At 44.4% G+C, this 16,557-nt stretch overlaps 1 protein-coding gene across 3 annotated transcripts in view; it reads right to left on the bottom strand.

The window, feature by feature from the left end:
* Nucleotides 1-991: 991 nt before the first annotated feature.
* Nucleotides 992-16,557, bottom strand: part of LOC124045542 (protein NDRG3-like) — a 74,808-nt gene continuing 59,242 nt past the window's right edge. For all 3 annotated transcript variants that reach the window (XM_046364897.1, XM_046364899.1, XM_046364898.1), the window contains 11 exons: nt 16,400-16,462; nt 16,190-16,250; nt 12,519-12,605; nt 12,351-12,407; nt 11,529-11,632; nt 11,366-11,431; nt 10,968-11,019; nt 10,704-10,751; nt 10,459-10,494; nt 10,154-10,205; nt 992-2,602 (listed from right to left, as the gene is read on the bottom strand). In XM_046364897.1, the coding sequence (XP_046220853.1) occupies nt 2,433-2,602; nt 10,154-10,205; nt 10,459-10,494; nt 10,704-10,751; nt 10,968-11,019; nt 11,366-11,431; nt 11,529-11,632; nt 12,351-12,407; nt 12,519-12,605; nt 16,190-16,250; nt 16,400-16,462 (796 nt within the window). In that variant the 3' untranslated portion in view covers nt 992-2,432. The remainder of the gene's footprint in view (nt 2,603-10,153; nt 10,206-10,458; nt 10,495-10,703; nt 10,752-10,967; nt 11,020-11,365; nt 11,432-11,528; nt 11,633-12,350; nt 12,408-12,518; nt 12,606-16,189; nt 16,251-16,399; nt 16,463-16,557) is intronic.

Raw genomic sequence — 16,557 nt, 5'->3', positions numbered from 1 at the left:
ATGCTATGTTAGCTAGCTGGCTATTGCTATCCAATACTGGAACTCGTCCAAGTCAAGGTAAGCTTTTGGCTTTATTAATTCATTGCCTCTGGGGCCCGCCGGTGTAACTGCTAAACTGCTTGTCGGACTACACGGTTCTGCATGATTGTAGTGGGTTTACTAATGCCTTAGTTCTAGTAGCTATGCCTATGTTAACTATGACGTGACAATGATGTAGCAGTTAGCAGTCATGATATGAAGGTTTAGCTTGGAAGGTTTTTTTCCCACCTGGTCACAGACAGCTGATGTGTCCTGCACTGAAGTCCACAAGCAAGGGGAGTATGTGAGAGGAGAGTGGATAGATGCGAGAAGGAATTATTTATAAATATATATATATATATATATATATATACACACACACACATACATATACACACACAACGAGCTGTTTGTGTGTGTCTGGTATGAAAGTAAAATGTGTTTGCTTGTGATCAGGGGGATATTCATTGTGCCGATTTGAGTATTATGTAGTAGCCTAAACCTATGGATGTTACATTGAGCTGGGTGAATGGAATATGAATGACAGTCATCCAATATGCTGTAATAGAAATAAGGCCATGCTCATTAAAATAATAATAATCATCCTCCCTCATCTTAAACGGCACCGACCGCCACTGGTTTAGATAGTTGGCTAGATAAACATACCAATAAACGTTTTTGATAGCGGACATGGCTAATTGAGTGTCAGTAACTGACATAGAATGAGAAACTGCTGATGCCGAACCTAATAATAATAATAGTATACCATTTAGCAGACATGTTTATCCAAAGCTACTTAGTCATGGGTGCATCCATTTTATACATGGATGGTCCCAGGTATCGAAGTCACTCCCCTGACATTACAAGCACCATGCTCTACCAACTGAACTACAAAGGACCACTATTATAAATCAGGCTAGTTTACTAAGTTAGAGAACAGACATGCCAGTGACAGAAAGGATAAGATGAAAAGTCCAGGCATGTACAGCTTCTAGCTTTATTTTATGATCAGTACAAATTGACATAGTCAGCACAGTATGACTAACAGCACCCCGTATACTATGCAGACAGAGTCCAATGCATCATCACCACGTGCTCACCCAAGCTGTAGTACAATCAGAGAGAAATGCAGGAAAACCACAGAGAAAACTACCAACTAAGAACATTAATAAGAAACTCTATAAAAACATTACACAATCCATCAGGCATCTGACCCGTTGTCGTTTTCACCTCCTTTATTTCATCAGGAGGGAAAACTATTTTCTACTAACTGGAAGCAATGTAAGTTAATATATTTTATTTTAATTTTATGAAAGAGGTAGTAATGTTATCTGTACCCCAATTCGCAGACATTTACTCACCCTCTGACTGAGCTGGGGCTAGTTTAGGTACTCTCCGCATTTGACTTGAATTTTCAATAAAACTACAGTAAAATGTTCCCACTGGGCACACACTGGTTGAATCAACGTCGTTTCCACATCATTTCGATGAAATTACGTTGAACCAACATGGAATAGACACTGAACTGACGTCTGTGCCCAGTGGGTTGGTTCTTTTCTCTGCCCGTCAATAATAAATGTGGGTGGGATCAAAACCCAGAGCCTGCCATTTCAAATAACTCACACGAAAAATAAAATATCAAACAAGGCAACTATTTCTAGATACATCTAGACAAAAGCAATTCTACAGACACACCCATTACGTTTCATCTACTAGAGGGTCATTCTGTCAGATATTCTTGGTATAAAGGTACAGAGCAGGAGCAAGTTTATCACATCGTATTGCAATCCAGGAAAGCAAAGGTATTTTTTTTTATCCACAAATCACAACATAAAAACAATTAAAAAAGAATCAAGAAAAAATGGTGTCATGTGACTGATTAAGGAATGGACCACTAAGGTGGTGTGATTTGGTCTGATCTTACCAATTAGCAAGGTGAGGAAGACCCCAGAGGGAGACAGAGAGGGGCAACATTACTCCGTATAGAGTACTTTACAAGAGAAAACTCCTGATGCCTTTCCATCTGTTATCTTTAAACTGACACACTGACCCAAAATAGTTATAAATACAAATATATCTCAAATCCCAAAGATTAAAAAAACAACCTCTTCCTCTTTTAATGGGGAGAGCTGGTAGACAACAAAAGGAAAACCAGACAAGCAGCATCATCCGCCTGCTTACTGACTTTCAGGTTGCCGTACCACAGCAGTCATGCACAAACAGGCATGATAGACAGACAACAACAGGAAATGGTGAGAGAACACAGCAGAGAACCTGACTGCTTGTGTCTTCATAAATTATCTTTCAGAACACGTTTCAGACACCCCCTCAGGATTCCAATCCTCTCTGACCTTGAGCATGGGAAAGGAAAAAAGAGAGGGAGGGGGAGGTGGTGGTTTTCTGGGCTGGGTTCTTTAACAGGAAACCTCCATGGTCTGTGGCCTGGCCTGTTCGACACCCGGGCCGGCAGCAGTGGCGCCCTCTAGCTGTGTGTGGGTGCGGCTGCGACTCCCATCCACAGAGCCCATGCTGGAGGTAGAATGGGTACGAGAACGCACCAGGCGGGTCATACTGGCCGTGGGCACTACAGACGAGAGAGAGAGAGAGAGAGGAGAGAACATTTAGGTTAAGAAGTCACGTATGAGGACATTTGCTTAGTGTGTGTTGAATGTTTAGTGGGAGGGGTAGTTTGCTTTAGAGAATGTGGCTAGGGGCAGGATGCTGGGGCCTCATTTATAACCGTTGTGTGAATTTTACACTAAATATCTGTGTGAGCCACTTCTGAAAACACTACACACGTATGTAAAAATGTAGATGTATATACTTGGCACAAGACCAGACCATACATGTTTCCCCAATATAAATCAGACCGGCTGTAAAACTGAACGAGCATTTTATATCTCTGCCTGAATAACGCCCGTTATTCACCCTTGAAGGTGACAATAGCGCCCTTATTTCCTGAATACTTTGGAAGTATTGGAATTAAGCCAAGACCGTATCTCTGAAGGAAATAGCAATGGCGAACTTGATCAAATGTCTTTGGAGGTGTTGGCAGAATGTGTTTTGTTGTGTGACATTTGCTATATTTGACCGTTTCTGAAACAAAAACAAAATTGCACATTTTTGTTGGACCTGGAAAACTCAATGTTTTTATTCAATAATTTTATTCAAAAATTCAATAATGTTTTTAATTTACTTTCTTCTAAACCGAAATATGCTACACTGGCCATGAAATCTGAAACATTGTTTACTCTGGAAAACAAACTACAATAGGCCTACATTCAGTGGTAGCCCACACACTTCCAACGCAAAAGATCTTCCATTCTACTGTACATTAGAAACCACGCTCCCTGTTGGAACTAAAAATTATAATAGCCTATCTAGGCCCAATTAATTGAGATGCGTACGGTCATTTGTTGTATGGCTACTTCAGCAATATGAGCGCATCACGGCCAGAAGAGGTGCAACTGGTTATGACACATGTATTGTGTTTATAAATTGTCTAGGCTACTGGAGAAATGTTACATTACAGCATTCAAACGCCAATGGAGTTGGTGAACCGTCTGTTCTTACCGTTTAACTTCGCTTTAGATCGCAGAGAACAAGATACTTACCTATTTACTACTGTGAAGTGGGTCCAATTAAATGAGAGCTGGGATGAATGGTAGCCTTTACTAAACTGTTGTTGATCTACAGGCTATTTAGTGATGATGAAACCATTCATTATTTTAGAATGCAAAGATAACAAATAGATTCTCTTCTCACTAACAGAAAAGGATTGCATCTTGTTATTATATTTAGTTACCTGTTGCTTTTGTTATTTATAAGTCATCATACAGTACATCCCCCATTTGCACAAGGCTACTTTTGCCTTCTTGCAATGCAATACTTCAACCACTAGAACGTGTGCTTACTCATGGTCTAAAGTTTGCAGGAGGATAAGTTCCGTTTTTATAAATGTTTTGGGGTATATTCTGTTCATGCACAATGTTTGTAAATGAGGCCCCTGGTAATCATACCACAATCATTATTGCATCAACATTCCCAATTTAAGATGGGGTGGACTGAAGCCCAGGGAGAATAATGAAATCTCTAAACAGCTAATAACCAGATCACCTTGTAGTGTTCAGCTCATGCTAGCTACACTGCCTTCTAAGGAGATTGATATCAGCGAAGCAGGAATACTGGAAATTTCACTGTATTTCAGAAAGTACTGTATGTACAGTCAAAACAGTTTTGAACACAGCTACTCATTCAAGGGTTTTTATTTTTTACTATTTTCTACATTGTAGAATAATAGTGAAGACATCAAAACTATGAAATGACACATATGGAATCATGTAATAACCAAAAAAAAGGTGTTTAACAAATCCAAATATATTTTATTTTTGAGATTCTTCAAAGTAGCCACCCTTTGCCTTGATGACAGCTTTGCACACTCTTGGCATTCTCCTCGACCTTCATGTCTTAAAGTAATGATGGATTGTCATTTCTCTTTGCTTATTTGAACTGTTCTTGTCATAATATGGACTTGGTCTTATACCAAATAGGTTTGTCTTCTGTATACCACCCCTACATTGTCACGACACAACTTACCGTCTCAAACACATTAAGAAATTCCACAAATTAACATTTAACAAGGCACACCTGTTAATGGAAATGCATTCCAGGTGACTACCTCATGAAGCTGGTTGAGAGAATGCCAAGAGTGTGCAAAGCTGTCATCAAGGCAAAGGGTGGCTACTTTGAAGAATCTCAAAAATAAAATATATTTGGATTTGTTTAACACTTTTTTGCTTACTACATGATTCCATATGTGGGCTCCAGAGTGGCGCAGCGGTCTAAGGCACTGCCTCTCAGTGCTAGAGGTGTCACTACAGACCCTGGTTCGATTCCAGGCTGTATCACAACCGGCCGTGATTGGGAGTCCCATAGGGCGGCGCACAATTGGCCCAGCGTTGTCAGTCATTGTAAATAAGAATTTGTTCTTAATTGATAAAGATAAAATACAATACATATGTGTTATTTCATATTTAGATGTTTTCACTAATATTCTACAATGTAAAAAATAGTAAAAAATTCAGAAAAACCCCGGAATGAGTAGGTGTGTCCAAACTTTTGACTGGTACTGCATATGCATCTCATTAAAGTGGTTGGGGTCTGAAATGTCTGAGCAGAAACCCTCAGTGTGTTCATTATTCTCCCATAAAGAAAAAGAGATTGCCTGATCAGGTCAAGTTCCAATTCATTTTTACTGTTGGAGAAAAAATGAATAAATGGGAAAGGCCAATATGATTATGCAGCATGCACAAGAGATTTGAGGGCCATCTGTTCAGAAGAGAAAAATAACAAAAAGACATGAACAGACAGACATAAGACAACCATGTTACCTGATAGACATCACATAAAAACATCCACGCCCTCTCAAACCACACATTTAGCGAGACAAAGGAATCTTTAAAAAAATAAAATAAAGTTGACCACATGCTTCAAATCTCAGACTTGAGAAGAAGCCTAAAAAGTGAGTACCAGCGATGGGCAAACAGGGTTGGGGGGAGTAGCGTACTTGAGGTAGAGAGGGCAGGCTGGCGCAGCCAAGGCTGCTACCTATGGCCCTGGTACCTGATTCACTGCTTACGTGGCTAAGCAGTACATGAGGGACTGTTAGCATTGACGGACGGGCAGAACGGAAGGAAGGAGGGAAGAAATAAAGGAAGGGGTACAGAGAGAGAGACTGTCAGATTAATGCTCTGTCTTCACAAAAGATCTGAAAAGAAATATACCTCGGAGAGACTTGAAGCAGCACCGTGTATAGTTCATTCTAGCACCATCGACTTTTACATGAATTTTCAGTAAATCTCTGACAGTTGTGAAAATAGCCAGAAGGCTTTATTACTGTTCTGTCAATTTAAAGGGAATGTCACCTGTGGCCCTGAGATTACCTAAAGAGAACGTTGAGCCAAGATGTGCTTCATGAGTACATGGTCTGATCCAGTTAGTTTAATCTGTCCCCCCCCCCCCCGACTCCAATCATTTCCCCACTGAACTAAAGTAACCATTCAAACAGGGCCTCGACGAGCACTTGACTGTTCAGTAAAGCTGGGCGATATGGACACAAATCCATAGAACGATAAATTGACTGAACGATCACGATAACCATATAACATTCATGTACACTTGTTAGCCACCTTTTATATATTACCATACTATTAGCACTACTACTACTACTACTTTGAATGCAAACCATTAGTATTTCCTTTAAACTTCACATTTCTCTAGTAGGCTATTTATTGTGATTATCGGTGTCGGTAATTTGGTTGTGGTAATGGTCGCCGGGTGTCGATCATTTTCAGTTTAACGTCCCAGCTCTACTGCTCATCTATTCACACTCAAACCAATCTCCTGCTAGCTTATTGCTTTCCTTTCAACACAATGCTGAGCCACCTGACAGAAGGAGCAGCCATAACGCTACAGAGTTACAAACCTCCTACAGTATGCCACAATTATGTGTTTGTGAAAGCTCACAATGTCCCCAACTGTTTCAATGTTTAGGTATTCTCAGAAAGGGAAGGTCCTTTCTGGAACGTGCTATTGCTTGGTGTGGACGAAGAGCATAACGCGCGTGATGTGAACGCTCAGACGGCGAGGAAACCACCATACTTAACACCTCAACAGAGACAGGGTTCACAAGAAAAACAACAGAAAGGAGGGCTATCAAGGGTTTGATGAGTGAAAATGTTGTTTTCAAGCAATACTGTATTCCATTGAAAATTCTAGTTCATTTCAATAACTAGGATGGGTATCCAGAATAACTCTTGAAGCAGGAAAACAGACCTCTAAGAGGTGGAAGAATGAGGGGGCGTGGGATGAACCAACACTCAATCCAAAACTAACCCCGGGCCAGCCCCTAGGGTGCCGCTTGGAGTGCCTCTGTAGTCACTTGTTGCAGACAAAACATCAAGGGTCACCCTCACAGGGTAGGATTTGGAATAAGGCAACGACAGATCTTCCTTCCCACAGTGATGTGCGGAGGCGGCATGGTTCTCTTGAGGCCCTGCTCTCCTGACATTACCCTCCAGCAGCACCATGTGAGTGTCCCTGCAGTAGCAGAACAAACCCAAGCAGCACATTTCCAGCAGAGCAGAGCACAACAGGCTGGCCAGGTGGCTCAGGGCTTCCAGACAGGTTCCCAGGGCAGGGGGTCAGGGCTCACGGGATTCCAGACAGGTTCCCAGGGCAGGGGGGCAGGGCTCACGGGATTCCAGACAGGTTCCCAGGGCAGGGGGGCAGGGCTCACAGGATTCCAGACAGGTCCCCAGGGCAGGGCTCACGGGATTCCAGACAGGTTCCCAGGGCAGGGGGGCAGGGCTCACAGGATTCCAGACAGGTTCCCAGGGCAGGGGGGCAGGGCTCACGGGATTCCAGACAGGTCCCCAGGGCAGGGGGTCAGGCCATGCTGTGGGGCTTAAGAGCAGCCTTTAATGAGAACACTAATCTGCCACTGACATTACCATACCTGGAGAACCACTGGAGCCTCAGTCAGCCCTCACTGGAGGGGTGAGGACCAGGGGAGGGTAGGTGAAGGCCAGGGGTCATGGGGAGAGGGCCAGGGGTGAGGGCAAGCCAGACGAGGGGTGGAAGGGGGTGCAGGGTTTTGCCAGTGAGGTTTACACAGGTACAGAAGGCTTAATGTTCAGATGAAGATTCCAGAGGGAGAACGACAAACACCCATTGAGACTATTGTAATAGTCAAGCAGCTTTTACTCTGACCTCCCTAACACCTTACATTTTCCACTCTGTGAGCTAGCAACTCAAAACTTTAAATATTTATATGAACAAAAGAAACATTTTGAAGCGCAGAAAAAAAAATAGATTCAAGTATGTCAAAGTGATCAAAGGCAGCCAATGGAATTTGGCCGTTCTAACATACAGTGGCCAATACGTGGTCTGTTTCTAATATGATGATTATTCAACAAGCCAGATCAGCTCTCAGCAGGCCTAAATGAACCACACCTTTAAAAGGTAGGCCTGTAAACACCCTCCCTGTTTAGGGCACTGCATCTTAAGACCTGGGGGAAGGAACCATTGTCGTCTGTGTTACAGATCATCCCACACACCAAGGTATATTACATTGCCAAACATATGTGCTCATCAAACATCTAATTCCAAAATCATGGGCATTAATATGGAGTTGGTCCCCCCTTTGCTGCTATAACAGCCTCCACTCGTCTGGGAAGACTTTCCACTAGATATTGGAACATTGCTTCCATTCAGCCACGAGTATTAGTGAGGTCGGGCACTGATGTTGGGCGATAAGGCCTGGCTTGCATTCAGCGTTCCAAAGGTGTTCGATGGGGTTGAGGTCAGGGCTATGTGCAGGCCAGTCAAGTTCTTCCACACCAATCTCGACAAATAATTTCTGTACGGACTTCACTTTGTGCACAGGGGCATTGTCATGCTGAACCAAAGTTGGAAGCACAGAATCGTCATGAACAGGCTTCCCCAACTGGCAGGCCGTTGGCCGAATTTGGCCCGCTGTGTTTTTACTTGATCCCCGAGTTTTCTGGTGTATTTTCGTTGTTGGACATAAAATACTGTAAAGACACCAGGAAATCATCTCCAAGTGATTTTCTTTTTAAAAACCAATCTGTTTCCAAGTATTCCCAAGCACAAAAGAGAGACAAAAAGTAAGCATGGTTTGAAATTATTGTTTTAGTCAAATATATATATTTGATCTTCTTGCGGTCAATTTAAAGTCTACAAATGATTAGTAATTATGTTCCGGTCCCCCGACTATCCGCTCAAGAAATAAAAATCGGCCCACAGCTGGATCTAGTTTATGATCCCTGGTCTAATTTTCATTGTATGCTGTAGCGTTAATATTTCCCTTCACTGGAACTAAAGGGGCCTGGCCCGAACCATGAAAAACAGCCCCAGACAATTATTCCTCCTCCACCAAAATCCCCAGTTGGCACTACACATTTAGGTAGGTGGTGTTCTCCTGGCATTCGTCAAACCCAGATTCGTCCGTCGGACTGCCAGATGGTGAGGCATGATTCATCACGCCAGAGAATGTGTTTCCACTGCTCCAGTCCAATGGTGGTGAACTTTACACCACTCCAGCAGATGCTTGGCATTGCACATGGTGATCTTAGGCTTGTGTGCAGCTCTGTGGCCATGGAAATCCATTTCATGAAGCTCCAGATGAACAGTTATTGTGCTGATGTTGCTTCCAGAGGCAGATTGGAACTCTGTAGTTAGTGTTGCAACCGAAGGCAGACTATTTTTACACGCTACATGCTTCAGCACTCGGCGGATCCGTTCTGCGAGCTTGTGTGGCCTACCACTTTGAGGCTGAGCCGTTGCTGCTCCTAAACGTTTCCACTTCACAATAACAGTACTTAGAGTTGACCGGGGCAGCTCTAGCAGGACAGAAATGTGACGAACTGAATTGTTAGAAAGGTGGCATCCTTTGACGTGCCACGTTGAAGATCACTGAGTTCTCCTACTGACTGTTTGTCTATGGAGAGTGCATGGCTGTGTGCTCGATTTTATACACCTGTCAGCAACGTGTGTGGCTCATATAGTCAAATACTCTATTTTGAAGGAGTGTGCACATACTTTTGGCAAATGTAGTGTATGTTCAAGGGAAGACCATGCTGCATGTCATTTATTTACTCAGCATCACACTACTTACACCCGTTGTTAAAAGTCACTGCAAACAAAAAGGAGACAAGGTTAGCTTGAGGTTAGCTCCCTTGTCAGTTACCAGTAATGCTTTGTCATCCTTGGACATCCAGTACATGTGGTTTTGTAGATACTGGGGTTACGCTGTATTCTTGAAGTGCTACACGAATGCTACATTAGCCTTAGTTTAGGGCATAAATGTGTGCGGCTGGTAGCCTAGCGGTTACTGTAAGTCACTCTGGATAAGAGTATCTTCTGTGTGTGATACCCACATGGGAGGGCTGCTGTCTGAAATGGTCACGTTCTATGGGATATCAGTTGGACATAGGTCTCATTCTGAGATAAGAGGTGGACTTCAGTAAACAGGACATGGAACAGACTGATACAACCAGGACATTAAAAAAAACGCAAGTCTGACACCAGAGACGACTGAAGGAGAAGTACTCACTGTAACCCATTCCCTGGATAAAGTATTTGAAGGCCTCCGCGAGTTTACCCGGCTGTAAGACACAAACAGAAAACATCCGTTAAATGGAGCCATTTGAAATAAAACTGAATGAAGTAACAGTTGAAATATAAATCGGAAGCTTTCATCCCAAGCGACTTACAGTAATGCATACCTTCTACGTACGGGTGGTGCCGCGAATCAAACTCACGGTCCTGGCAAAGCAAGCGCCATTCTCTAAACAACGGAGTTACAGAGGACCACTTAAGTGTAGTTTAAGACAAACACAAAACTAGTTAATGACTCACCTGGATGACCTGAGGAAGCCCGCCACAGTCTTGCATCTATAAGGAAGTAACCAGAGCATGACCAGAGTGGAGAATCTCACAAGACAGGACCATGCCGTTAGTCAAAACACCTTAACATTCACTGGCCTATGAACACATGGAAGAATGCTGAACCTCTAAGTACCATTCAGATCGTGTGCAGAACAGCAGGGACCACATAGCATTACCACTCCTATTTCTAACAACAAAAGAGCAATGGAACACACCTTAAGAAGGGTTGTTTTGGTTGGATTTAACCTCGAGTTGCATTCAACCTGTAAACGAGAAAAGACGATGGATGAGATACAACAGCAGTTTAGACAGGGTTCAGTCTGGCCCCTCCTATTCAGAAAGGTTACGTCTAGTGACCTCAACCCCCGTCTCTATAGACTGAACACACTGTCCCTGATGGGGGTTGATACTTTGTATTGGAATCAGACCCTCTGGCTTATTCGCTACTGTGTTGCCATGGAGATAAAGTGGGCACCCACCACTGCATCGACTGCCGGGGACGTGTCACCAACCACCAGCAGAGAAGTGCATCTGGATGGAGAGACAGGAGGGAAAACCGGTTAAGGGCTGTTCTAAATGCACGACGCAACGCGGAGTGCCTGGACACAGCCCTTAGCCGTGGTATATTGGTCAGATATCACAAACCACAAATTGCTATATAAAAACTGGTTACTAACGTAATTATAGCAGTAAAAATAATGTATTATTTTATTTATACCTGTGGAATATGGTCTGATATACCACAGCTGTCAGCCAAATCAGCATTCAGAGCTCGAACCAGTCAATTTATGAAAAACAACAACTCACATACAAAACATACAGTCCATAGGCAATAAGACGGAGCTGCAGTAATACAGTCTGCAGCATGTTTACATACGTCAGTGTGTTCACCGTGTCGTCAGTCAGACCGATGACAGGCCTCTCAATCTCCAGGTCCCGACGGCTGTCATAACAAATAGATGAACCAAATCAACACATCTATAATTTCTACCCAAAATGGACAGCCAGTTATTCTTGGGGTTCTATGTACAGTATTGTACCTGTTGTAGGCATTGCAGAAGAGGGCCAGGTTTTCCTGGTTGATATCCTGGGCGATGTGCAGCCGATACGTCTGGGTGATCTCCTGGTTGTCAGACAGCTCATCCTGAGGGGGAAAAGATTGTTACGTCACTTTCAACCACCCACCGTATTCAGCCAGTATGCTCTGCCCCTGGACAGGGCTATTAAGACCTTTCAACCACCCACCGTATTCAGCCAGTATGCTCTGCCCCTGGACAGGGCTATTAAGACCTTTCAACCACCCACCGTATTCAGCCAGTATGCTCTGCCCCTGGACAGGGCTATTAAGACCTTTCAACCACCCACCGTATTCAGCCAGTATGCTCTGCCCCTGGACAGGGCTATTAAGACCTTTCAACCACCCACCGTATTCAGCCAGTATGCTCTGCCCCTGGACAGGGCTATTAAGACCTTTCAACCACCCACCGTATTCAGCCAGTATGCTCTGCCCCTGGACAGGGCTATTAAGACCTTTCAACCACCCACCGTATTCAGCCAGTATGCTCTGCCCCTGGACAGGGCTATTAAGACCTTTCAACCACCCACCGTATTCAGCCAGTATGCTCTGCCCCTGGACAGGGCTATTAAGACCTTTCAACCACCCACCGTATTCAGCCAGTATGCTCTGCCCCTGGACAGGGCTATCAAGACCTTTCAACCACCCACCGTATTCAGCCAGTATGCTCTGCCCCTGATATTCAGCCAGTATGCTCTGCCCCCTGCATGTCAGAAAAGTCTGCATGGCCCTTTCCCTCTGTCCCATCCCAGAGTCTCCCACCCTTCCAGACAGCCCTCTGACTCACATCACTGAAGTGGTGGGCCATCACTATGTCCACCAGGTTGCTGGTCCAGCCGGACATCTAAAACAAAGAACAAATAATTACGTTCCAAGGTGCCAATCTAGTATGACTCTAAAATGCACAGAGTTAGCATAGAAATGTGTGTGTGTGTGTGTGTGGGCACATTCTTACCTTGGAGGCAGCCCAGTCCATCCAGCCCTTTGCACATGGGTCCACATTGATGAGGACCAGACCTTCGACCAGGGCCGGCTCATTGAGCTGAAGACAGAGGATAGGGGGTTACTGTACTGACCGTACTGTGTGGAACATAGAAGACCAAAGGTGTCACAGACCGGGCCCAGCAGCAGAGGAAGCAGGGCAGCACACACACATGTAGAGTTAAGTGCCTTTCTCAAGGGCACAGACAGATTTCCCCCCCTAGTCGGTTTCGGGGTTTTGAACCAGCGACCTCTCGGTTACTGGTCCAACGGTTTTAACCGCTAGGCTACCTGCCGCATGCCAATTACACGCTTCCTCAAAAACTTAAAAGACATCTTTGGCGAAGTCTTGTGTGACAACCACATATTTTCGAGTGGCCTTTTACAGTCCCCAACACAAGGTGCATCTGTGTAATGATCATGCCGTTTAATCAGCTTCTTGATATGCCACACCTGTCAGGTGGATGGATTATATTGGCAAAGGAGAAATGCTCACTAACAGGTATGTAAACAATTAAGCATTTTGGAATGGTATGGTAAATTCTACTTCAGCTCATGAAACAATATGTTGCGTTTATATTTCGTATATATTTTTTTTGTGAACCCAACGCGCCGTTTCTCCAGAAAGAAATCTAATTAAGTCAAGAACTACGTGGGGTGCTGCGTTATGGTAATTAACTGCAATGACCATATTCCATTGCGTCTGCTTTCTCTGGCTGGGACCGAGATGGATACTATTAGCCAGCCTGCCAGCATAGTGGAGTCTGCCACTAGCATAGTTAGTGTAGTCAGCTCAGCTATCACCATTGAGACCGTGTCTGTGCCTCGACCTGGGTTGGGCAAAACTAAACATGGCGGTGTTCGCCTTAGCAATCTCACTAGGATAAAGACCACCTCCATTCCTGTCATTACTGAAAGAGATCATGATACCTCACATCTCAAAATAGGGCTACTTAATGTTAGATCCCTTACTTCAAAGGCAATTATAGTCAATGAACTAATCACTGATCATAATCTTGATGTGATTGGCCTGACTGAAACATGGCTTAAGCCTGATGAATTTACTGTGTTAAATGAGGCCTCACCTCCTGGCTACACTAGTGACCATATCCCCCGTGCATCCCGCAAAGGCGGAGGTGTTGCTAACATTTACGATAGCAAATTTCAATTTACAAAAAAAAAAAATGACGTTTTCGTCTTTTGACATATTACTCCAGTGCTAGCCTCTCTACACTGGCTTCCTGTCAAAGCAAGGGCTGATTTCAAGGTTTTACTGCTAACCTACAAAGCATTACATGGGCTTGCTCCTACCTACCTCTCTGATTTGGTCCTGCCGTACATACCTATACGTACGCTACGGTCACAAGACGCAGGCCTCCTAATTGTCCCTAGAATTTCTAAGCAAACAGCTGGAGGCAGGGCTTTCTCCTATAGAGCTCCATTTTTATGGAAGGTCTGCCTACCCATGTCAGAGACGCAAACTCGGTCTCAACCTTTAAGTCTTTACTGAAGACTCATCTCTTCAGTGGGTCATATGATTGAGTGTAGTCTGGCCCAGGAGTGGGAAGGTGAACGGAAAGGCTCTGGAGCAACGAACCGCCCTTGCTGTCTCTGCCTGGCCGGTTCCCCGTTTTCCACTGGGATTCTCTGCCTCTAACCCTGTTACGGGGCTGAGTCACTGGCTTGCTGGGGCTCTCTCGTGCCGTCCCTGGGGGGGGATGCGTCACCTGGGTGGGTTGATTCACTGTTGTGGTCGGCCTGTCTGGGTTCCCCCCCACCCCTTGGGTTGTACCGTGTCGGAGATCTTTGTGGGCTATACTCGGCCTTGTCTCAGGATGGTAAGTTGGTGGTTGAAGATTTCCCTCTAGTGGTGTGGGGGCTGTGCTTTGGCAAAGTGGGTGGGGTTATATCCTTCCTGTTTGGCCCTGTCCGGGGTGTCCTCGGATGGGGCCACAGTGTCTCCTGACCCCTCCTGTCTCAGCCTCCAGTATTTATGCTGCAGTAGTTTATGTGTCGGGGGCTAGGGTCAGTTTGTTTATCTGGAGTACTTCTCCTGTCCTATTCGGTGTCCTGTGTAAATCTAAGTGTGCGTTCTCTAATTCTCTCCTTCTCTCTTTCTTTCTCTCTCTCGGAGGACCTGAGCCCTAGAACCATGCCCCAGGACTACCTGACATGATGACTCCTTGCTGTCCCCAGTCCACCTGGCCATGCTGCTGCTCCAGTTTCAACTGGCCTGGGCCCTAGGACCATGTCCCAGGACTACCTGACATGAGGACTCCTTGCTGTCCCCAGTCCACCTGGCCATGCTCCTGCTCCAGTTTCAACTGTTCTGCCTTACTATTATTCAACCATGCTGGTCATTTATGAACATTTGAACATCTTGGCCACGTTCTGTTATAATCTCCACCTGGCACAGCCAGAAGAGGACTGGCCACCCCACATATGCTCTCTCTAATTCTCTCTTTCTTTCTCTCTCTCGGAGGACCTGAGCCCTGGACCGTGCCCCAGGACTACCTGACATGATGGCTCCTTGCTGTCCCCAGTCCATCTGACTGTGCTGCTGCTCCAGTTTCAACTGTTCTGCCTTATTATTATTTGACCATGCTGGTCATTTATGAACATTTGAACATCTTGGTCATGTTCTGTTATAATCTCTACCCGGCACAGCCAGAAGAGGACTGGCCACCCCACATAGCCCGGTTCCTCTCTAGGTTTCTTCCTAGGTTTTGGCCTTTCTAGGGAGTTTTTCCTAGCCACCGTGCTTTTACACCTGCATTGTTTGCTGTTTGGGGTTTTAGGCTGGGTTTCTGTACAGCACTTTGAGATATCAGCTGATGTACGAAGGGCTATATAAATAAATTTGATTTGATTTGATTTGATACTCTTTTACACCGACGACATTAGGTTAGATACACACAGACCGCATAAGAAATTAATGTACACAACAAGAGAGGAAGAGAGTTTGTGAAAGTATGCCCTTATATGTTGAATAAGTAGTAAAATGATTTTGTTAGTGGAGATCGATAGAGACTGCTCTCTTCATCGTTGTTCAGCCCAGTTATTATTGAAGACAGAGGACAGACGAAGTGGTGCAGATGCTAGCAGATAACATAGATTTCCAGTCATTACGCTAGCTAGCAATGTCTGGCGAAACTACCTCAAACTTCCTTCATACTGGACACAGAGACGCAAAAAAATGGCATCCACACTTTCATTTGACTACGGAAGCAGATAAGTCATCATTGCCAAAATCTCAAATGATCCCTTGAAGACCTTTGTCTTAACAAATGATCCCTTGAAGACCTTTGTCTTAACAAATGATCCCTTGAAGACCTTTGTCTTAACAAATGATCCCTGTAAAGACCTTTGTCTTCACAAATGATCCCTTGAAGACCTTTGTCTTAACAAATGATCCCTTGAAGACCTTTGTCTTAACAAATGATCCCTTGAAGACCTTTGTCTTAACAAATGATCCCTGTAAAGACCTTTGTCTTAACAAATGATCCCTTGAAGACCTTTGTCTTAACAAATGATCCCTGTAAAGACCTTTGTCTTAACAAATGATCTTGTTATATGTTTGGAAAGAAGCAGGGTGCGCAGCAGTTCATGTGGTTATATGGAGGACTAGGAGGACTGGGGACTTACAGCCAGTCTGGATAGGATGTAGGCTCCAGCGCCAACTCCAATCCCAATCACACTGTTCACCCTGGGGAAAGGGGAGAGAAAAATACAAGCCGCAATGAAGATGTAACAACAATTAAAAAGTCAATAAACAACAGTGTAAGAGGTAGTTATGGAAACCATAGACAATATAGGGTTCTACATCCATGATGGAAACACTGCAGGAGAACTTACTTCAGCTGAGTCATGACAGACGGCAGCATCTCAGACAGCTCATCCATGGTAGGGTACTGGTACCTGGGACAGACAGACATATAGGTTTGTAGGGTACTGGTATCTGGGACAGACAGACATGTAGGTTTGTAGGGTACTGGTACCTGGGACAGACAGAC

The sequence above is a fragment of the Oncorhynchus gorbuscha genome, linkage group LG10, assembly GCF_021184085.1.
Source record: "Oncorhynchus gorbuscha isolate QuinsamMale2020 ecotype Even-year linkage group LG10, OgorEven_v1.0, whole genome shotgun sequence".
Classification (NCBI taxonomy): Eukaryota; Metazoa; Chordata; class Actinopteri; order Salmoniformes; family Salmonidae; genus Oncorhynchus; species Oncorhynchus gorbuscha.
This window is presented reverse-complemented; position numbering and strand designations above follow the sequence as displayed.